General features: G+C 40.5%; 1 protein-coding gene across 1 annotated transcript in view; it reads right to left on the reverse strand.

Annotated features, from left to right (window-relative positions):
* Positions 1–10,620: 10,620 nt before the first annotated feature.
* The window catches only part of SerT (Serotonin transporter), a 1,090,530-nt gene continuing 1,075,611 nt past the window's right edge, over positions 10,621–25,539 (reverse strand). The window contains exon 13 of the mRNA XM_067141695.2: positions 10,621–15,145. Coding sequence (XP_066997796.2) covers positions 15,056–15,145 — 90 coding nt within the window. The 3' untranslated portion in view covers positions 10,621–15,055. The remainder of the gene's footprint in view (positions 15,146–25,539) is intronic.

Genomic DNA, 25,539 nt, shown 5'->3' on the forward strand with positions numbered 1-25,539 from the left:
TTATCTGACTCATGTCTTTACTTCACAATTGCAGCGCACATGAGAAACATCTGCTGACATTGACAATATTGTTGGTACTATGCACTACAACTTACCATTATTGTAGACCAGTTCGTCTAGAACTCAAAACAGTGATCAGTTACATGGGACTCTTGTTACGGTGCTGCACCAGCTTTTCCTATTGTCGAAAAATATGTAAATGATCAGATCACACCATCTGATTGGAATCACCTCATTTTATGGTAATTGTCAGGTTGTTGCACCTATACAGAGCAAGTTTGATGCACAGTTACTGTTGCTTGATTTCAGGAGATTGTGGGCTAAAATCGGTGGTTTCTCATTTTCACGCCAGATAAATGCTGATCATTATTTAAACTAAAACTTACAAAGAACTACACTACAGTCAAGAAGTTTAAACTCACCTCTGAAAGTCTCTATAAATATTCCTGAATCTGACAATCAGTAGAGAGAGATATTGGATTTCTGATGTATTTCCTGCTGCAGAACCATTCTAATCTCTTGTACACTAAAATATGATATTTAATGATGTTTAATTAATATTATTTAGGTGTTATGTTGGTATGATTCCTTTACTGGCAAGAACTAGTGTTCACAGTATACTAGGTCTTCTGATATGTGCTAGAACAAATTTGTTACTTTCATTGGCCTGTCTGAGTATCATCCTCAGCTTTGAAAATATGAAAATGACTGAGGTATGACCAGTGCTAGTAACACTCTTCCTTATACAGCCTTTCCCTGTTATAAATAATGTTCCTCTCATACAGTTTATTGGTACATCTATTTCAGGGATCTGGTTTGGTGAGGGGAGCAATGGGAGTCTGTCTCACTCCTCATTTCCCTAATGTGCCTCCACAATGATGCATAGGCCATCCATGACAGCTGATAGCAGAGTTGCTGAGAATCAAACCAGACTTTGGACTGAATACGGTACTCAAGATACATATACAAAGATCAGGAGAGTGATATTTGTACAATAATCTTCAGCCTGCAAGCACCAAACATCAACCTGGATTCTGTTATATTGCTACATCAAAGCATTTATGAATATCAAAATACACTGTTGTGTTTGTTGCTGAAATAATCTCTTGTTAGTTATAACACAAACTACTTTTTCTCCTTTTTGAATGTCTCCATTGGTGTGGACTGTTTTCCAACAATGACTTCTCTTCAGGGTACTGCTCAAACTTTTGCAGGACAGAGACTCACTATACAAATGCAAAACGAAATTAGCACAAGTGACAAGTGACTGAGGTTTTTTGTTTGAAGTAAATGAAATTTCATATGGCTTATAGTGTCAGAGGACATATTCGGCTCACCAGTTGCAGGTCCTTGGATTTGACCCCATAGGCAACCTGCGTTGTGATGAGGATGAAATTATCATGAAGAAGTCACATTCATCCAGCTCCCATCCCAGCGGAATTAACCGATGATGGTTAAAGTTCCCGACTCTACCGGGAATCGAACCCGGTACCCCTATGACCAAAGGCCAGCACACTAACCATTTAGCCATGGAGCTGGACTCTGTTTGTCATCTTAAGGAAGCATAAAAGAAGGCTTATGGCTGTGGACAGCTGCATTGAAATAAACATAAGTAGAGAATTTTATTACATAAAATAAATTTCATCGTAAAGTCCGTATTGTCGTACGTATACTTTAAGGTTAAGTTGATATTCCACCTTTACAATACCATAAGTTTGTTTATTTATTTAAACAACATTATTAAATAATACGGGACATGTTTCGTCTAACTTGTAGACATCATCAGCCGTAAGTTTTCGTCAACAGGATTTGAATGTTTGTACTTGAAACAATCTGGACATCCTCGCTATTTTGATTGACGTGTTCGAGAACCGATTTATTTTATTGTGTTTGTTATGTCCTTGTCCTTTTTAAAGCTTTTTCTTGAATATCTTACGGCAGATGATGTCTACAAGTTAGACGAAACATGTCCCGTATTATTTAATAATGTTGTTTAAATAAATAAACAAACTTATGGTACTGTAAAGGTGGAATATTAACTTAACCTTAAAGTAGAGGATTTTAGTCGTTTCTGGTTTATTTCTCTAGCTCAAGACCTGGGTGTTTGTGTTTGTCTTAATACACATTCTTATTTACATACAGCATATCACAATACCAACCACCACAGAAATACACAATAACGGTAGTGCATACATCCCTGCATGTAGTAATGGAGACAGGCTGGACATCTGGCTGTAAAGCAGGGCCAAGTCCACTTATGCGACATAATTAACACCCGTGACGGCCGTGACCCCATCAGGATGTGGGAAAAGGGGAATAATAATACATTAATAATGGTTTCACGTACCACTAACTACTTTTTACTTTTACAGTTTTCGAAGGCGCTAAGGTATGTTCTGATAAAGCTATTTGAGCACCTTCAGATACTAGGTACCGAACTGAGCCAGTGTCGAACTTGCCAACTTGGGCTGAAAAAGTACGGGGGTCGAGTCCTAAGTCATGGCAACTATTTTTTTCTCGCGAACAGCAGACAACACGGAAAATCTAAGATATGCATTTGGAAATATAGGGCATGTACTTATGCATAGTGCCTGAAGACAAATTCTGATTTCAGGAGATTCTCGTAGGAAAGTGACAGAACACAGGCCATTGGTAAACATTGTTTTACTATGGTATAGGCAGCAAATACACAAGATTGCGTACAAAGGACAGGTATCCACTGGTTACACACCCTCGAAATAATCACCCAAGGTTTCCACTGTGCGTTGCCAGTGGTGGGGCAGGCGCTGAATACCATTCGCTGCATGTGTATCACTAACGTGTGACACCTCTCTCCTTACGTTGTCCTCTTTGTTAGCAAACCGTTGTCCATGTAATAGCTTCTTGAGTTTGGGGATTAGATTATAGTCACACACCTAATGCTTGCATGGCATTGGCGTGCATTTCTACCGCGGATAACTGCTATTTTAATATACGATCGGTGCTCCTGCTTGTTTATTCCCATTTTGTTACGTTCTCACTCACACACTGCACTTGGGGGCATGCTTAGACCTAGTGATGGGTCGCGTGATGCAAAGCTCCCGATGTATTCTGAGCAAGCGATGCAGTACGTGCCTCATGATGCTATCTCGATGCCGTATAGTGACGTCAGGCGCATGAGTCCTTTGTGTCGAGGCAGTGCTGGGAAACGTATCGAGAGCTCTCAATGCATTTCGAGCAAGTGATGCAGTCCATGACTCGTACCGGTAATCCTATCTCGAAGTTTGAATCGGGACATCATGCGCATGTTATCCCTCGACTATACTACGCCTGCTGATCAACTAATGACGTCTCCGAAAATCTTAATAAGTAGTTAGTGGGACGTAAAACAAATAACATCATTATAACAATTAATGACGATACGCCCACTTCTTTTTAATCCACTCGCAGTCAACTTACTTCCTGTACCGGTACTTCCTGTATTTTACTTAGGCACTGTCCGCTTCCACGGCGAAATGGTTAGCGTGCTGGCGTTTGGTCCAAGGGCTTCCGGATTCAATTCTCAGCTAGGTAAGGCATTTTATTCTTCATTGATTAGTTCCTATGGTTCGGGGACTGGGTATGTGAAATAAATAGTAATGAAGAATGTGATATATTTTTAACATATTATTAAAACCATTTCTTTTACGACGCATCGAGTTGTGTAATAATTTGAACAGAAAGGAGAATATACCGGTGATGGCATAAATATACTGGTGTATGTGTGCATGTATCTGAAAAGGAACTCGTTCTCGGGTTAAGTCTCATTCTGGACTATCGATACCTTTATATAAGTATAGTAACAAATTGATCGTTTCCATGAAAAGGATCATTCAAGACGAGCCACAATATTATCCGACCTGAAGGCACATACACAGGATGAAGCCGATCTCCCTCGACAAACTTCTGGAAACTGTTGAGGGAAACCTTCTGTGTATATTGGTAGAAGGTACCCTTGGTCTCCGGTGGCTCGTTATAGAGTAGAACCGGTAATTAAATTATGATTTATTCGGTTTTATTACCGCAAACAACCTTATTTCTGTGGAAATATCTTCACAGAAGAGAAAAAGCCTGCAATATTCAATAACTAAAACGTACAACACAAAACCCAGAGTAGCAAAGCCTGTAATATGTAATAACCAAAACGCACAACACAAAACACAGTAATGCGATAACCCCCTGTAGAAACACGTACACTTTTATCACAGTGTGTTAAATATTTTCTGTCAGTATACTGTTTTAAAGGTAACAATTCCATGTCGTTGGCTTCCAGCACGTTAAAGAACTCCTTTCTTTCTTTCTTTCTTTCTTTCTTTCTTTCTTTCTTTCTTTCTTTCTTAATCTGTTTACCTTCCAGGCTTGGCTTTTCCCTCGGACTCAGCGAGGGATCCCACCTCTACCGCCTCAAGGGCAGTGTCCTGGAGCTTCAGACTCTGGGTCGGGGGATACAACTGGGGAGGATGACCACTGCCTCGCCCAGGCGGCCTCACCTGCTATGCTGAACAGGGACCTTGCGGGGGATAGGGAGATTGGAAGGGATAGAGAAGGAAGCGGCCGTGGCCTTAAGTTAGGTACCATCCCGGCATTTTCCTGGAGGAGAAGTGGGAAACCACGGAAAAACACTTCCAGAATGGCTGAGGTGGGAATCGAACCCACCTCTACTCAGTTGACCTCCCGAGGCTGAGTGGACCCCCTTCCAGACCTCGTACCACTTTTCAAATTTCGTGGCAGAGCCGAGAATCGAACCCGGGCTTCCGGGGGTGGCAGCTAATCACACTAACTACTACACCACAGAGGTGGACTAAAGAACTCCTGCGGGACATAATTCCCACACCCCGGCGTCTGTCAAGAACTAGCACTTAGGACGGACGTAAAACAAATAACATTATTATGAGTACTATTTTCAGTAAAATGAAATGTCGTATGGCTTCTAGTGCCGGGATATCCCAGGACGGGTTCGGCTCGCCAGGTGCAGGTCTTTCTATTTGACTCCCGTAGGCGACCTGCGCATCATGATGAGGATGAAATGATGATGAAGACGACACATACACCCAGCCCCCGTGCCAGAGAAATTAACGAATGATTGTTAAAATTCCCGACCTTGCCGGGAATCGAACCCGGGACCGCTGTGACCAAAGTCCAGCACGCTAACCAATTAGCCATGGAGCCGGACTTGAAAAGTTGTCACGTGCTGACCGACTAAAGAACGCCGAAGTTAATATAATAAAACTTGATGGCTATTCGTATTGATTGGCCACGTTAAACATTATAAATGTACACATTAGATGGAAATAAATCGCCGCAAAATTAGCCCCGTCAGTTACTCTAAATGGATAAGACTGGAAGTTAATAGCTTCTGAACGAACCACGCTTACGAAAGTTGGAACATAATATTTATTGTAACGTGGAGAGTACTCGGAATGAGGAGATGAGAGCTAAGTCAGGAATAAGCTCGATGAATGAAGCGGTTCGTATGAAATGATTTCGATGTTGGGATCATGTGAGTCGAATGGAGACTGATAGGTTGTCTAGGTGAATAATTGACTCGAACATGCAAGGTAAGAGACGTAGAGCGAGTCCAAGATAAAGACTGAATTGTTAATGATTTAATTATAAGAGGTGTGGAACTAAACAAGGTCACAGAGCTAGTTGCAAAGGAATGCGGAGGCGCTTAGTTAATTCACACAGTTGCTGCCAGTGTCCAGTAATCGGGAGATAGTGGGTTAGAGCCCCACTGTCGGCAGCCCTGAAGATGGTTTTCCGTGGTTTCGCATTTTCACACCAGGCAAATGCTGGGGCTGTACCTTAATTAAGGCCACGGCCGCTTCCTTCCAATTCCTAGGCCTTTCCTACCCCATCGTCGCCATAAGGCTTATCTGTGTCGGTGCAACATAAAGCAAATAGAAAAAAAATGTTCACACAGGCTCGCAGAGTGAATGTTGAAAGGCATAATATTCTATAACGAAAATATATTTATGATAACCACAAACTGTGCATTTGCACCGAATAGTGACATAACTATTCGTAAATCAAGAAATGCCTTTCCGAAAATAATTCCACAACTTTTGATCGGAATGGTCACTTTACAGTGACAATCACGCAGACCGAAGAAGGTTTCGACTCCATGAATACATGGACCGGAGCATGAGGGTTAGAGCTCTTCAGTAGACCTACTAGAAGTCTGTGATACCTGGGCATTATCTATACTCAGCGTTAGCATTCATGTAGTTAAGATCGTGCAGAATGTGTCCATTAGTGCCTGGTTCTACGAAATGATGAGGACAATTAAAATAATGTTCTTCAGTTTGTGTCCCACTATTTTCAGAGACGCTGAGGTGCCGGAACTTTGTCCTAGAAGAGTCTTTTACTTGCCGGTATATATACCGACACGAGGCTGACATATATGAGCATCTGCAAATACCACAGGACTGAGCGGCGATCGAACCCGCGAACTTTGGTTCAGAAAGCCTGCACTCTTCCATAAGAGCTACTCAGTCCGGCATCTCCGAAATGAATTAAATATTACATTGTAAAGATGATTCAGAACAAAGTGTATCTCTTAGACAAAGGCCGTCATAGCTTCGTATGATCGATTCGTCGAAACATACGTGCAAGGAATATCTTGGAAGTGTTACACACCTCCCACTTTCATACACTGGCGGAAAATAAAATCCCAACACCAGGAAAACATTGCTTTGGAGGAATGAAACTTAGGCTAAGCAATTGCCCAGGTAACATATTATTTAAGTTTCCCGGTCACACATTCAAGTATGCGGTAGAAGACATATGCCATAGCGGTACATTAATAACCTCTGTAGTCGACACGATTTCGAATGCAAGCATGCAAACGTGCGTGCATTGTATCGTACAGGTGCCGTATGTCATTTTTCGGGATGAAGTTCCACGCCTGTTGCACTTGGCCAGTCAAATTAGCAACGGTAAATGCTGGTATTAGATGATGCTGGATTTGTCGTCCAGTAATATTCCATTCGTGCTCAATGGGCGAAAGGTCTGGTGATCTTGCAGGCCAAGACAACTGTTCGACACTCTGTAGAGCACGTTGGGTGATGCAGCGATATGAGGACGAGCGTTATCCTGTTTGAAAATACCCCCTTGAATACTCCGAATGAAAAGCAGCACAACCGGATCAATCACCAATCAGACGTACAAATCCACTGTCAAGGTTCTTGGGATAACGACGGCAGTGCTCCTGCTGTGAAAGGAAATCGCTCCCCAGACCATAACTCCTAGTGTAGTGTAGTGTGTCGACGCCGCGGACAGATTGCTTCTAAGCGCTCACCTGGCCTCCTCCTTACCAAACTACGGCCATCACTGGCACCGATATAGAGACGCCTCTCATCTGAAAACACAACATTTCTCTACTTCGCCCTGCAATGAGCACTAGCTCGACTCCACTGAAGTCGCAGATGGCAGTGATTCGGCGTTAGTGGCATGAACGCTAGAGGACGTCTGGACTGGTGCTGTCACTCAAGTAAACGATTTGTCAGAATTTGCTGTCACTCTGGTGCCAAATGAATCTCTAATGGCTGTTGCAGATGCAGTACGATCCACCACAGCCATGCAGTGTATACGGCGGTCTTCCCTTTCCGCAGTGACCCGTATCCGGCCGGACCCCGGACTTCTTGAGACAATGCCTTTCAATGACCACTGTTACGAACACCGAGGCACTGTGGATATATTTCTACCAAGTCTTTCTGCAAAATTGCGGAAAGAAAGTACTCCTTTTCGTAGTCCTATTACACGGCCTCTTCCAAACTCATTAAGCTGCTGATACTACTTTTTTCTTTTTCTCCTCCTCCTTTAAAGGCGTGGTTGTCTCACACCTACATTACAACGTCAACACCGGCCGATGACTAAGGCTCACGAAGTGTACAGCGCGAATTTAAAGCAAACTTCCTTTGCAAGGTCATAGTGGTGCTGGTAGAACCTATCTTCGTCGACTAGCGCACAAATCTGAATAGGCGTCATTTTTCAAACTTTGAAACACGCCTCCCGAATTTCGTTTATCTAGCACAATTCCTTCTTGGTGTGGGATTTCAGTTTTCGCCAGTGTATTTAGCGTGTGGATAGCTGAGCTAGTGTACATCGAAAAGTGGATACCATTTCTGCCCAGAATATTATTTAGTGCTGTTTATTTGGCGTTAAATGTAGCGAAAACACGAGGCGCGATTTAGAGTGCAGTAACTCGTGGCTTAAAGTAATGTTGAGTGGGATGAGTCAGTCATACAGTTGAATGTTGTTTCTTCACATTTCCGTACACTCCTCTGTTTCCTAATTGTCCATATAGTCAATAAAGCGAGGATCAAGAAAGGGTAAAATATCATTTTCAGCCGCGAAATCTTTTTCCACCGATATGACTCACGGTTAGTCCTATAAGAAGCAGATTATACATACTATTACACCGCGCTCCAATCACTGGATTCCGATAGTAATTTCTACAATCGTCATGAATATACAGGGTGTTTTCGAGATAAGTGAACATATGTTTTTTGCTCGTTATTGATAGGATCCTGAATATATGTGACGTCAAAATAATGTCCTACTTCATAAATAAAATTATTGAGTTCAAAATGAGATGTTTGTAGCTCAGGTATTATTTCATGATGAACGACTTAGGGCTTCGATGGCAAACTTTACAATACTTTCCAGTGTAAAGTAGAATTTTTTATACAACATGCGCCCTAAGTGTAGCTGTAGTGCATTTATATACTTAGAATGGTTTCTTGCACATTACGCATGCATACGTCATAAAGCCGCAGTGAAGTGATGTGTACAACTGCAAGGCAGCATGGTACGGTGGGTGATTTGAGCCGACGTTCAAACGATGATACTACCTGCCTCACAAACTTCTCACTCTGCTATGTGATCCTTGTACTGTTAGCACCAGTCCACGAACATATGGACTGTAGCACGTAAACAGGTGTACACTGTGTTGCTTTCACTGTAAGGCGCCAGTCCAAGACCTTATTGACTGTAGAACATTGGTGTACGGCACGTTACCTACACCTTAGGTGCTGTTACATGAACTTATCGACTGTAGTAGTCTGTAATAATGATAGAATGGACTTAATAACCTATTATTAGACTACGAATAGTATCGCAACCCTGCGCACCACTCAGGTTTTCACTGGATACTGCAGAACACTCACTGGTGCGGTTTAGTCAAATAATATTACCCCCAGTGTACGGAAGCTGTCATTGGTGCGACACAAGGCAAGAAACATCAAAACCGCATGCAATGTTAAAGTCTGGAGAAGCACAATCATAACAGGCCGTGTGCAGAAGTTGTTAGGGAGACTTAGGGCAAGCTCATCACAGAGCGAGTTAGGGGCCGAACTTACTATAGCCTTACTATATGGAGAATCATACAACAATAACCCACAAGCCATACAGCAGGCAAGGTCGTTTTAGAGCGTGTATTGATGCAGGTGAACTATTGTTTTCTATCTATGGTTATTTAATAAAAAATATATATTTTGTCTTTTCCATCATTTAATAATAATAATAGTAATAATAATAATAATAATAATAATAATAATAATAATAATAATGTTATTTGTTTTATATCCCACTAACTACTATTTTACGGTTTTCGGAGACGCCGAGGTGCCGGAATTTAGTCCCGCAGGAGTTCTTTTACGTGCCAGTAAATCTACCGACACGAGGCTGACGTATTTGAACACCTTCAAATACCACCGGACTGAGCCAGGATCGAACCTACCAAGTTGGGGTCAGAAGGCCAGCGCCTTAACCGTCTGAGCCACTCAGCCCGGCTTTTCCATCATTTCTTCAGTTTAATGTTCCCGTGAAAAGACCCAGAAAAGGACAAATAGTCTCTACCAACAAGTAATGTTGCACTATTAAATATTATACTTCCCTTTGAAAATGTATGTGCCTCTAATAATAATAATAATAATAATAATAATAATAATAATAATAATAATAATAATAATAATAATCATAATCATAATAATTGAATGACGAAATTATAAACTCTACTGTAAGGGTATAATTGGGAAGTGTCTCTCCAAAATGTGCTTATTTCCACTTCCGAAAAGTAAATCAGTATTTCGTCCACATTGATTACAGTAGTTGAATATTATCGACTGCCATGAGCAACTCAGACCATAAAGATGTAATTCCTTAGAATGTGTGCCAAACCCGATCATTGGTACGTTGCATGTGCCTTTTATTTTACGGTTCTTGCCTTTTCCCCACAACTTTTTTAAGGTGGAAATATCACCTTTTGAACACTCTCTCCTCAAATGAATTACGACTATAAAACAGGGAGAACAATGTGAAAGAGAAGATCTGTCTTATGCGGTGATACAAGTCGTTAATAAAAACAAAGACATAAAAAACAAAGATAAATGTCATATGAGGTTTAAAGACTTGTTCATGTCATATGACAGCTGTTCTCTTTTTGATGTAAGGGACAAAATATATTGTATGATATTCCAGAAATAGCAAGAGGTGTTTCAGGAAACTGACTGGTGTCTTGTGTAAGCGGAAAACTTACCTGTGATTCCAAGGAAGTGAGGAATCAGAGAAAGGGAAAGGACTGAAAACAATCACAATACATTGGTTAGAAACACAGTTTTTATTATTGTGCTTGTGCTCTTCATTCGGCATCCCAGAGTTATTCTAATTTTTTGTTGAAATGATATATCTATACAACATATATGTATTTAGATATATTTAGGAACATAGGCTATTCCTTGAATTAATAATATGTAACAAGGTACCGCGGCCAATCTCTGGCTGAAGACGATAGGTCGCGGCAGGCACTAAGTTACAACCATTCAACAATACACCTACATGGCAGGGTGGACCAGAACATTAATGTAATACAGAAGAACGTAATATTAGAAGTTCTCAATTCAGGAAATCAATATAACAAAGCACCCGATAAATATAAAATCCTTTTAAGGAGAGTTTTGTGTAGATAAACTCAAATATGACATTTCAACTAGTAAATTATGATTATATGATAAGTTATAATAAAAGTATATTTTAATATAAATGTATATCCTGAATCATACTTCTCATAAAGGTATACAGACATGTGGTACATTTACATATATCACGAGTAATAATAATAATAATAATAATAATAATAATAATAATAATAATAATAATAATAATAATAATAATAATAATAATAATAATAATAATTTATCCTATACTCATACATCACCAACTCCAAAGGAAAGCTGATAATGTTTAATTTTTTGTCATACTTTGGTAAAACATCCGGTTGAAAGCATCCAAACATCCTAGATAAATTTCTTTGATTTTCCGTATTCATGCAAAGAAAAGGACTGGTTAGATCCGTCTTGAGATCTAGCTTCAAATTGGACGGGTAGTATTTCATCGAGTGCCAGAAAATGTCTAGGATAATTTCACTCACGGTATTAGAAAATAAAATTACGGTCACTAAGTGGTGAGAAGAATGTTCCAAATAAAAACAATTTTGAGTGGAATATTCAAAATATGGTCCTTTTTATCTAAGTCAAAAGCTATACAGGGTCACCCTCATGGAATTTTCTGATTAAAATTCATCCACATTAGCTTTCTAAACAAAATTTTATGAAGCTTATGACACGGATTCTAAATCTTAAAATATAGCTACCTGCAGAGGAGAAAGTCTTCGTGTTGGTCTACTGTAAGCTATTAGTACTGTCTGTTCATAAGGAAAAGCGATCCAAGTAACATGCCCACTAATAAAGAGTTGGTAAATGTTACGTTTTCCCTTGTCTTTAACATTAATTGTAGAACAAACACCTAGGATTGTTTTTCCTGATAGGCGACCAACATGACGACTCACCTCACAGCTGACACACACGCACAAACATTCTTCCAACTCTTCGGAAACTTTATACAAATACTGAATGCTACATCATTTAATGATGATCGTTGTGCAGAGACCGTTGAGTCAAGCTCCCTCCTTTACAAACTTCACCAGATATTATCCACTGATTATACATAAATGAATGTTATCAAGAACAAATAAATCACCTCACTTCTTTAATACAATTTACTGAATATAAGACGGAGATGTCTGGCACAATTCTGATACGGATGCAGTACGAACATTTGTGTGGGAATTGACTCCATTATAATTAACACGTGCTTGGTTTATCAAATATACTTCACTGGGTACACAGTATTAGCTGGTAACTCTAGAAATCAAATTGACGAGGAATTTCAATACTGTGCTGTCTGTAAAGGAAGGGGAGACACCCACGGCTTTGTTAGTTAACTAATACAGGAAGTTGCCGGGAGAGAGCTACTCTTCAGTTCTACCTTTACCGTGAGGTCTCTCCGGAATGTTTCTTATCAACCACAAGATCTAAACAAAAAAGCCACCATATAATGTAGCGTGACGTAAATGACTTTATCTTTATAAAGTTCAATTTACCGAAACATGAGAATGTAGCTTCTATTTAGGAATAAAATTAATGAAAAATTCCTACGGCTAGAATTTCTCTTTCAGCATCATGATTTTTTAATTTGCTATTTTTTATATTTAGTGATGAAAGTCAAATTTTATTTTTAGTATGGTATAAGAATTTGGTGTCTTTACATTTCAAACTTGGCGTTTCGGCGTACGTTATAAGCAATATTTGTTGGCTTTTGACTTTTTGCAGATAAATTATAATACAATTATTTTAATTAAGAGAAACAACTAAGAAGAGTTTTAAAAAGTACAAAACTAAAATTCTGGAAATGTTAAGGATTTATTTAGTCCTAAATATTCAAATTAATAATCATATGGAGTTTTCAGATACAAGTAAATATGAGACAGAAATCAACCAAATATAACAGCTGCTTAGTAATAAGTGACATGTACCGTAAGTGCTTTCATTTCATTCCTTACGTCAAATCAATATCATTCAGCTGAACTTTAAAAATCCATTGTTATATAATTACATCATTTTAAATCCGTAACTAATGCTGTTTATGTTTAAGAATACCGACGATACAAGTTGACCTGAAGAGTAAACTGCTATCAATACAACGGGTGAACGGCAAATTAGTTCTTAGGCCTGACTAGAGGGCTTTGCGAACGGAAGTACTATTATTGCCTATCTACACACGTAGAACAGAAATATTTATGAACCATGTAACTTGTATATTGTTGTATTGTTTCTATACAATTCCTATTGTCAACAGAGTTCACTTTGTACATGATTGTGTTAGACTCTTGTGCTCCATGCGCACACAACTGCTTGCCACTTTTCCTCTATAAAAATCATGACTTTCTTTACAAGATTTAATTTTCTTTGCTTACAAAAGTATGTAATTAGCAAGTTGTACTAAACACTAGTTCAGTGGTGTCCAGAGAGACGGAACATTATTGTTCAAACAGTTGAGAAATAACTATACGTTAATTTACACATCAAACAAATACTATACTGAAGTAACATCCGCCTTTAAGGAGAACAATATGTACACATTTACCGTTCTCTAAGTACACAAATCTTATAGGATAAATAATTCAATACGTTAACACAAAAATAAGCGATGGAATACAATTCTTCTGTGGAGACGGCATGTTAGGTGAATGATACAAATTTAGCACATTTATAGGTTATGCTACACATAAACGGAAAATTTAAATGGAGATCAATCAATATTCGGCAATACAAAATGTTTGAATGGTTAATCATACACGGGCATATGTAAGTCTAATATGAACACCTAACAACGGCCACGCAGTCTATACCTAGTTAGGGTGGCATGACTTGACCGGAGATCTTCAGTAAAGCTATTATTACCCATCAAAACCAAGTTCCACTGCTATACACCAAAAATTTGACGATATGGCCACACATAGTAGAAAAGAGTAAAGTGTCTTTGATGTCCTCCTTATAACATAGTTCACTCATGTCTGGGTACACAAATCTGATTGTCACGACATATATTTTGTCTAAGTCTGTGCATAGCATTTCAGAAACCTCTCCTGTGGTGAAGCACTAAACCAAGCGATAATATAATGACTAATCTGTTTTATATTCCAGGACATACGAACAATTCACTATAATATATTTATATATAGCACAATGATTAATTTTTCCAGAGGGAGGATATTACGTTACAATGTTACGACAAGGGATATTTTACGAATTTTCTACTCAATCTTTCCTTACGTATGGGTTCAAGCAATTAGATCTCGAGTTATAATTAGCGTTTGAAACATTGGCCACCCATGGGTCTAGTATTGACGAATGAAAATTCATAATCAAGGATAGGATTATAGAATTAGTATTGTATCTTTAGTCCGGATTAAAAATAAATTATAACAATAGTACTTTTCATAATTAGCTAATACTTGTTTCTCCATAGAACATAACTTTGTTCATATATTTACCTCACATATATCTTCTTATGCACTTTCCTTCAATAATGGCCTAAATTATATAGTTAACTTACGTGGAAAAAGACGGAATGTTTGATTGTACGTGTGGATATAAATTAATATCTGAAAGTGGAGAGAAGTAGTAAATATTTTATGTTGTACGGAAATGATCAAGTCATTGGTTCTGCTCCTTAAATATGACCACTCTGAAACACAGCAGATTGTTTTTTGTATGAACAGTTAGCGAATATATAACAAAATATTATTGGCTAACTAAGCACTCTTCACTCACTATATCGAAGTTTCAAACTGTGTAATAACTACGAAAAGCAGGCTATATTGACACCCATTATCAGAAAATAGCCTATTTCTATAAGCACACCACTAATTATGAAATCTTGATTACCAACATTAGTACTTAGAAAACTGAGGACGTACACGAGAGGGTAATTCACAATTAATAGTTGACATAAGCTGATTATCACAAAAATATTTTCCTGTATATGTGTGTCCTAGCAAGCCGGTACACATATAATTGTGACATGCAGGATTTGCGGGGATCCTAAAGACATCTTGTAGCCTAAATAGTGGTGGCAGTTAATATCAGACGAGCCACTCAGTGCTCAGAGCCCCTGGGTCTCGTGAAGCATCAAGTCAGACATGTGTTCCTGTGCCATACGTTGAGTTCACGTTCAAAGTGGTTTCCTCTGCAAGACATTCAGGCTTGAAGGATTTAGACAGTCTCTGAAAATAAGAATACAAAATGCTATGAGAATTAAATGAGAAACAGCTGGTGCAAACAACAACCATAAGTGCACACAAAAGTAAATAGTTATGTTATTTATTTAAGTAGTTTCATAAACAATCGAATGAACAGTTAAGAAAATTTTCCTTATCTCCGCAACTGAAGGAGGGATTACTTTTAAATTTGGTTCAATATACATTATTGTTATTAGCTGGGCTGAGTGACTCAGACGGTTGAGGCGTTGGCCTTCTGACCCCAATTTGGCAGATTCAATCCTGGCTCAGCCCGGTGGTATTCGTAGGTGTTCAAATACCTCGCCTCGTATCGGTAGATTTACTGATAAGTAAAGGAACTCTTTCATGACAAAATTTCGGCAATTCGGCGCGCCCGAAAATCGTCGAAAGTAGTCAGGATGTAAAAAGTAACATTATTATTATTATTATTATTATTATTATTATTATTATTATTATTATTGTGTTCATTGAAAATCCACAGCCTGTTTCCAGTCATTTGACCGGGTCAGCAATGGAATGAATGAATCCCAGCCCCATCTAGCGGTGAGGATAGGAATTGTGCCGGCTGCCGAAGCCTGTCGCACTCCTTTGGGACAATGATTAATGACTGACAGATGAAATGATATTGGAGAGTGTCGCTGGAATGAAAGATGACAGGGAAAACCGCAGTTCCCGGAGAAAAACCTGTCCCGCCTCCGCATTGTCCAGCACAAATCTCACATGTAGTGACCGTGATTTGAAGCTGCCGCCTGAGTCACGGAGGCTTTACTATTATTATTATTATTATTATTATTATTATTATTATTATTATTATTATTATTATTATTATTATTATTATTAAGAGTTTTGCATGATATAAAAAAGGCTGATTTTGTTTGAAGCAATTTATTATTTATGGCTGTTCAAAGTTTTTGTCCGCATATTGAACAACCTACAATATCCCTAAAAGTAAAGCAAAAATGGGTGAATGTTTTCATTCGTCTTGAAAGTAGACGTATCGTCGTAGAGCATGAACTGCACATGAGATTTTTCTTTACAATTGTTTTACGTGGCACCGACACAGATTGGTCTTATGGCAACAATGGGATAGGAAAGGACTGTGTGTGGGAAGGAAGCGGCCGTGGCCTCAACTAACGTACAGCCTGGTCTGAAAATGGGAAACCACGGAAAACCATCTTCACTACTGCCGACAGTGGGGCTCGAACCCACTATCTCCCGGATGAAAGTTCACAGCTGCGCGCTCCTAACCGCACGCCCATCTCGCCTGGTGCACATGAGATTAAGAGGTACAACAATTATATAAATTTTTTATAAAAAATCAAATTACAGTACAATTCTTGGAAGTATAGAATGTTTTGGCGGTTTTTCACCTGTTACCCTTCTATTTTAGTCTATTTAAATGTGACAATTTTTGTTCGTACTCAAGAGTATTTACATCTAAAATTCTACAATACTTTAAGTGAATCATCCAATTTGGTTATGAAATATAAGGTCAAATGGTATTTTGATTATTTATTCTTTGCCCGAGATAGTAAATAATAACAAACCTCATGCAACGTACAAAGCAGTCTTGTGCTCACATGCCATTTTAACAAAGCATACACCTCTTCACTGAAAATGAAATTGCGTATGGGTTTTAGTGCCGGGAGTGTCCGAGGACAAGTTCGGCTCGCCAGATGCAGGTCTTTTGATTTGACACCCGTAGGCGATCTGCGCGTCGTGATGAGGTTGAAATGATGATGAAGATGACACATCGACCCAGTCCCCGTGCCAGCGAAATTAACCAATTATGGTTAAAATTCCCGACCCTGCCGGGAATCGAACCCGAACCCCTGTGACCAAACGGCCAGCACGCTAACCATTTAGCCATGGAGCCGGACACCTCACCACTAAAATGCAACTATCTAAAGCTACCGCGAATTTTAACATTAAAAATGGTACAGGGTAGAAGGAAGATGTTATATATCAGAGGAGCCTAAAAAGATCAAAGGAAAGTGAGTATTTTTTAAAAGTATGAAGTTCCTAACGTCGCCTCTGTGGTGTAGTGGTTAGCGTGATTAGCTGCCACCCCCGGAGGTCCGGGTTCGATTCCCGGCTATGCCACGAAATTTGAAAAGTGGTTCGAGGGCTGGAACGGGGTCCACTCAGCCTCGGGAGGTCAACTGAGTAGAGGTGGGTTCGATTCCCACCTCAGCCATCCTGGAAGTGGTTTTCTGTGGTTTCCCACTTCTCCTCCAGGCAAATGCCGGGATGGTACCTCACTTAAGGCCACGGCCGCTTCCTTCCCTCTTCCTTGCCTGTCCCATCCAATCTCCCCATCCCTTTACAAGGCCCCTGTTCAGCATAGCAGGTGAGGCCGCCTGGGCGAGGTACTGGTCATTCTCCCCAGTTGTACCCCCCGACCCAAAGTCTGAATCTCCAGGACACTGCCCTTGAGGCGGTAGAGGTGGGATCCCTCGCTGAGGGAAAAGCCAACCCTGGAGGATAAGCAGATTAAGATAAGATAAGATGAAGTTCCTAACACTGCCCTTGCGACGGTAGAGGTGGGATTCCTCCGTGAGTTCGCGGGAAAAACCAACCCTGCAGGGTAAACAGATTAAGGCGACACTCCGGAGATAAAAATATATTTTTACCTAGGCCTAATGCATGGATTTTCAAGAGCCTCCGTGGCTCAGGCGGCAGCGCGACGGCCTCTCACCGCTGGGATCCGTGGTTCAAATCCCGGTCACTCCATGTGAGATTTGTGCTGGACAAAGCGGAGGCGGAACATGGTTTTCTCTGGGTACTCCGGTTTTTTCCTGTCATCTTTCATTCCAGCAACACTCTCCACTACCATTTCATTTCATCTGTCAGTCAGTGCGATGCTTCGGCAGCTGGCACACTTTCCTTTTTTTTTCTATTGGCTTTACGTCCCACGGACACAGATATGTCTTATGGCGACGATGGGACAGGAAAGGGCTGGTAATGGGAAGGAAGCGGCCGTGGCCTTAATTAAGGTACAGCCCCAGTATTTGCCTGGTGTTAAAATGGGAAACCACGGAAAACCATCTTCAGGGCTTCCGACAGTTGGGTCCGAACCCACTGTCTCCCGAATACTGGATACTGGCCGCACTTAAGCGACTGCAACTATCGAGCTCGCTGGCACAATATCTATCCTCGCCGCAAGATGGGGGATTCATTCATTCCAACCCTCACCCGGTCACTGACTGGAAAACAGGTTGTAGGTTTGCATTCATTTTCATGGATTTTCAGGAAACATTGTGGGAATGTCTTCTACATAAAAGTAGAGATATCACAAAAACTTCATTCATATACAATTAATAGTTTCTCCAAAAAATGTTTTTGAAATGTTTAATTTCATTTTTTCATGAAATGTAATTAACATGTTAATGTAAATTTGTAATTATATATATATCGTACTACAGTTTGTGTAATTTTTACGTTCTAATATTTTGGACTTAAAAATATCTACTACCTGAAAAAATTCTGCAATAAAAAATTCCATACGCAGGTTTCTTAATATAGCTGTGATACATATACCATACAAATTTTGTTACAATTGGCTGGATATTGAGGTAGAAAAATGGGATTTAAGTGTAAACATTACAATTGGCGGGAAAATTAAACCAAAGTTCAAGTGACGTTTTCTTCCTGATTCATTACCTAAAAGTCACCAGAACCGTATGTTTTTCCTTCCCTTCCTTTCTTAGCAGCTTCCGTACGAAAACTGGTAACTCTGGAAGCTTGTCTCTTCTTCTTCTCCTTCTCCAAAGAACGTAAAATGATCCACCTGCAGTTTGATTTTCACAATGCAACCTTTTCTGAGTCGAAATTACGGGGATTGTAGTTTGTCATGTCATGATTGTTGGGTACAAGTGCAGGACTTATGTGGCTTTGAAGTTGATGCGACACTTTCCTGATGAGAACAATCTGATTACAATAACATTTCATGACCATTTGTCCCTTATTTCTTCAATGGAGACTCCTGTTGGTAATAGCTGATCCCCATCTCTTTCCTATCAACAGTTCAGCAATTCGTCGCTTAGCTAAGGCTGATATACGTTTACGCATATTGTTTATTCCCTTGAATACAAGCTATCAATTATTACAGCACAGTATTTCGATACGCAACTACAGTACAAGAACTTACTTGCGCGCGTACTTCACAAAAGTAAACAGACTGGCTACCACCACAGAACCCACACAAAAATTAAACAAACAAGAATAACAAAACTTATAGTTGTCGCCACTATTGTAGTACCATCAGGAATATCAATACAAGCATAAAATGTTGCTCAGTGACAGTTGTGTGCTGAAATATTAGTCCGTAACAGGCTTTATAAAGTCATTCAGAAATATGGTAGCTCTTACAGCTTGAGTCTGTATAAATATTTCGGGAGAAGGGTGGGGGTGGGCTTTTGGCCTATCTCATGGATGCGTAATTGCAAAGAACAGGCATATTTGATTGAATGGAAACATGACATCATTGCCTAACAAAGCAGTTCAGCAGATGCCACACCCATTTCTGCTGTGTGCAGACTGGCAAAAACAAAGCATTATTAAAGTGATAAATTGTGCGATTTCAACGAAATAACTTTGTGACAAGAAAGAAGAAACTCAATCCTTTGAATTTCAGTCATTAAAAAATTGCCAAAATGACCAAAATATCAGTTTTTATCTCCGGAGTGTCGTATTAAGAAGGAAAGAAAAAGGAAAGAAAGAAAGAAAGAAAGAAAGGAAGAATAAAGTCTCTAACGTCCCTCGAACTGTTATACAGAGAACTTTATTAGACGCCGGGGTGTCAGAATTCTGTCCCGCAGGAGTTGTTTAATGTGGTGAAAGTCAACGATACGGCATTTTCACACTTATGCAGCCTCAAATCCTACCGACCTCAGCCGAGATCGAACCCTCTATCACGGGAACAGAAGAATCAAGTAAACGACTGCGTCATTGAGGGCGGTACACTACAGTTAATGTACAATATTAAATTAACCTGAGAATTAGACCTGCCTACTTAGCTGCCAAAAAGTCAGTAGACATTCGGGTGACACATGGTCAGCGTAACAAGTCTCTCAGCCACAGTTTTTGTCATTCACAATTGCGTTCGCTGCATCTCATAATAATAATAATAATAATAATAATGGGCATCAGATTCAATAATGCTATTGGTTTCACGTCCCACTAACTACATTTTTATGGTTTTCGGACATGCCGAGATGCCGGAATTTTATCTCGCACGAGTTCTTGTAAGTGCCAATAAATCGACCGACATGAGGCTGGCGTACTTGAGCATCTTCAAATACCACCGGACTGAGCCAGGATCGAACCTACCAAGCTGAGGTCAGAGAGCCAGCGTTCTAATGCCTGAGCTACTCAATCTAATGCACCTCAAATAGGATATTTCCTTAAATGAACTCACGTTCCTGAGTGAAACCTGGGTCTCAACCACGTCTCCTACACTGCAAATCAACCAAAGAATAATCATACATTAGCTGCCATCCCCGGAGGTCCGGGTTCGATTCCCGGCTCTGCCACGAAATTTGAAAAGTGGTACGAGGGCTGGAACGGGGTCCACTCAGCCTCGGGAGGTCAACTGAGTAGAGGTGGGTTCGATTCCCTCCTCAGCCATCCTGGTTTTCCAGGCAAATGCCGGGATGGTACCTAACTTAAGGCCACAGCCGCTTCCTTCCCTCTTCCTTGCCTATCCCATCCAATCTTTCCATCCCTGCACAGGGCCCCTGTTCAGCAGAGCAGGTGAGGCCGCCTGGGCGAGGTACTGGTCATTCTTCCCAGTTGTATCCCCGACCCAAAGTCTGAAGCTCCAGGACACTGCCCTTGAGGCGGTAGAGGTGGGATCCCTCGCTTCGAGGATGGCTGAGGTGGGAATCGAACCCACCTCTACTCAGTTGACCTCCCGAGGCTGAGTGGACCCCGTTCCAGCCCTCGTACCACTTTTCAAATTTCGTGGCAGAGCCGGGAATCGAACCCGGACCTCCGGGGGTGGCAGCTAATCACGCTAACCACTACACCACAGAGGCGGCCAAGTAGATTTGCAAAGTCATATAAAATTGTATTAACCTCCCACCTTTTCAGTTCTCACTTGGAAGCCAGGGGGTACAAGTGATACCTTTTGTCACGGTATCAATGATAACTGCTACAGTAACAATAGGCACGGACACATAGAACACTATCTTAACATGATATATAAATAATATTTCCATATGTATGTCCAATAATTGCCGGCCCCGTGGTGTAGGGGTAGCGTGCCTACCTCTCACGCGGAGGCCCCGGGTTCGATTCTCGGCCAGGTCAAGGATTTTTACCTGGACCTGAGGGCTGGTACGAGGTCCACTCAGCCTACGTGATTAGAATTGAGGAACTATCCGACGGGAAGATAGCGGCCCCGGTCTAGAAAGCCAAGAATAACGGCCGAGAGGATGCGTCGTGCTGACCACACGACACCTCGTAATCTGCAGGCCTTCGGGCTGAGCAGCGGTCGCTTGGTAGGCCAAGGCCCTTCAAGGGCTGTAGTGCCACGGGGTCCGGTTTGGATTTTTTATGTCCAAGAATTGTTATGTCCAATCTAAACTTTAACCTCTATTTTCTCAAAAGTAACTTTCTGTCACTTGTTCCCCTTGGTCTCTCACCCCCTAAATTTTAATGATAATAGATTGTAGGGCAGGCTTGCTCAGGTGGGCTGCCCACTTGGTATGCACTGGTTCAGCTGGGCTGAGCGGGCCCCAGCTGTGCGTCAACAGCCAGAGCAAACACTCCGCGAAGCGTGGTGGGGAGAACACAGCACGTATCTCTTGGTTTGGGGTACAGCACATGAACGTGAAACACCTTACACGTCATATATCGGTACATCTTTCTCACAATTCTCAGGGTATAGTCCCAACTGTTAACCTTTCACACTGTCAATTTATCTTATCTGATTTTACAGTTACTTGTCAGAGAGGTACGTGGTTGTGATTTTCAGCCAAATTCTTGCAGTAACACTGTACTTCCAATACAGTTCAAAAGTAAGTTAAGTCCAAAACAATCAGACAACAGAAAGAATCACATGGTAACAGAACATTCACCTGAAATGGAATGGCGTATGGCTTTTAGTGCCGGGAGTGTCCGAGGACAAGTTCGGCTCACCAGGTGCAGGTCTTTTGATTTAACTCCCGTAGGCGACCTGCGCGTCAGGATGAGGATGAAATGATGATGAAGACGACACATACACCCTGCCCCCGTGCCGACGAAATTAACCAATGATGGTTAAAATTCCCGACCCTGCTGGGAATAGAACCCGGGACCCCTGTGGCCAAAGGCCAGCACGCTAACCATTTAGCCATGGAAGAACATTCACCTATTAAATAATAAACATAGGCCCGGATTCTTCAACTCTGTGTTAAATTTTACTTAACAAATGTTAATTAACAATTGTTATTAATTTAACACTTCGGTTAAAAGTACCCTGTTTCACGAACACATTTTCAATATTTGTTATGAAACAATTGTTAAAGACAAATTAAGACATTTCCGTGAGATTTCTGAACGCGTTTGGCAGTGAATGTCTTTTGTTTCTTTACATAAAGCGCTCCTAGTGGTGTGCTGAAATAGTATTTTGTCACATTATTATAGGTTATTGCTAGCGGAGACCATTAAGATATAAACATGTCAAGTAAGAGGCAACAAAAGCGTTATTATGATGAACGTGAGACAAGTGTTCTTATAGTTTTGATTTGAAAGTATGCGAGTGTGCTTAAAAAATTAAAGAACGGACTGTTATATCGTAACATTCGATATAGCCTGTTCTTATACGAGTGCAATCTAAGGCTCCTACATCACCGGGAAAATGTGATAATTGAAATGTCTTGAATGATTTTCGGGCATTCCTTTATTGCGGAGAAATAATGCAAATACCTTGTTAATGTCAATGCTGCAATGGCAGCAGGAATTCTTTGAAGAATTATAAACACTCGTCTTGCACTCGTGACCATTACATGACGTGTCTAAGCATACCCGTACTTAAGATGTCGGTAGATGCACAGTGGGTCTCAGCCGATAGGTGGCCGCGGCTGGTCCGTTGTCCGACAGCTCTGCACTCTGACCGGCCAACCGAACAGAGGAGGGGTGGCCACGGCTCTACCGTGGCTCTACGTCTCTGCATTCGGGAGACGGGACAGGGCTGGAACCTCACAGCTGGTCCCAACCGTCGGCTGTCCTGAGAATGGTTTTCCGTAGTGATGGGCACTCGACGTTAGCCCCTGACGGGACGTACTCGGGCTCCACCTGGATACCACGGTCGAGCCCTTACGGAACACGCCGAAGATTTCCGAACGGCGCACTGTCTTTGAGTTCACAATGCAAAAGAACGAACTGTAGGAGATCTGCTGAACGAACGAACGAACGAACGAACTATAGTAATGTTTATGAGGTACACTACGAATACATACGAAGAGAACCGGGCAGTGACGATTTCGTGTTGACAGCAGGAAAGTGTATTTATTGTACGAGTGGTTTGAGAAGAAAATTACGTGCGTATATTTTCGAATATCTACTTGTGCATAGTGTTCGTTACTGTACCTGTGGGATTAGTGTATTTCGTTTGGTGTGTCCAGCTATAGTGTGTATTTAGTTACGTGCCGCGTGTTTATTTAGTTTTTCTTCAGTTTAGGTAGGCCTACTTACATAGCGTTATAATGAGCAACGTTAGAAATACTCGTGTTCTGAATGTGGTAAAAGCTATGAGTATAATAAAAAATTTTGGAAACATGTTCCTAAGGCCCATCCAGAGAAACTATATAGATGAAATTGCGCCTTGTTTAAAGGGCGAGACATCTCTTCCGCACCAGTGTAAATTTTGTGATAAACAGTTCACACACAGTTATAATTTAAAACGGCACGAGCGTCAGTGCCACACAAACTTAATTGGAGGACCTGAGACAGAGGATAAAAAATGTCCTTCTTTCTCAAGCTTCCTAGAGTGGAAACAGCACATTGAAAGCAAAACATGTTCACAGTATGTAAAGAAAAGGGGTTCTTACACTGCAACAGATAACACGAAGAGACATTACTATGTGTGTCATCGATCAGGCTTTTTTGTGTCTGAAAGTAAAGGCATCAGGCACTTGAAGCTTCAGGGAAGCAACAAAGTTGATGAGATCTGTCCAGCAAGTATTCGACTAATTGAACACGAAAATGGAATGTGTGAAGTAAAATATGTTCCCACTCACAGAGGTCATCAAAATGATCTAAGCCATCTTGCCCTCACAGATGTAGAGAAGAAAACATTAGCAACAGATATTGCCAACCAGATTCCCTTTCAAGCTATCCTGGACAAAATTCGTGAATCTGTGACAGACTCAAAGCTTGAAAGAATTCATTTAATCACAAAACAGGATTTGTATAATATTGAGCGTAGTTTTAACTTGAGCTCTAAATCTGTCAGACATCAGGAGGATGGTACAAGTGTTGAGGCCTGGGTCAATGAAGTTAATTCAGGTAACAGGCCCTTGTGTATTATTCTATAAATATCAGGGGACCACCAGTGAAAAGCATCCAAACCTCAGAAGTGATGACTTTATTTTAATTATTATGAACAGTGCTCAGAGTGAAATATTAAAGAAATATGGTAGTGACTGTATATGCACTGATGGAACACATGGGCTTAATAGCTACGGGTTTGAGTTAATAACGCTTTTAGTTCTGGATGACTTGAGACAGACTTTCCTTGTGCATTTTTGATTTCCAATAGAAGTGACCAGAAAATATTGTCTCTATTTTTCACCTACATTAAGAATGAGGTTGGTTGTGTATCCCCAAAGGTCTTCATGTCCGATTTGGCAGAAGCCTTCTACAATGCTTGGAATGCAGTCATGGGACCTGCAACCATGAGCTTATTTTGCTCATGGCATGTTGACAGAGCATGGAGAAAGAATATTCAGACCAAAGTAAATGGGAAGGAAAAACAAGGAAATGTTTATAAAATTCTGTGAACAATAATGCAACAATATTTAGATTTTTGTGAATTAAATAGGGGTGGTCTTGCACACCTAGAAGCTATGTCAGTGAGTGTATAGTATCATGCAACATTTGATTTAAAGTGGCTATGAACATTGTGCTTTGAGTGTTTCAGATCAAAAGCAGTTGTTATTTCAGTTAGGAATGAGTAGTTTGGATTGTTGTGATATGATGATGATGCTTGTTTAAAGGGCCCTAACATCTAGGTCATCAGCCCCAAATGTTGTGATATCAGTGTTAGATGAGATATGTGTTTGTGGCCTGTTGTAAAGAAAAGGGTTTAGAATGTTTTGAAATATATAGTCAGTATGTAGGTAAATAATACACAGAATTAAGCAATCACTGTTTTCAGGATTTTAATGCAAAAT

This window comes from Anabrus simplex, chromosome 2 (assembly GCF_040414725.1).
Source record: "Anabrus simplex isolate iqAnaSimp1 chromosome 2, ASM4041472v1, whole genome shotgun sequence".
Taxonomy (NCBI): domain Eukaryota; kingdom Metazoa; phylum Arthropoda; class Insecta; order Orthoptera; family Tettigoniidae; genus Anabrus; species Anabrus simplex.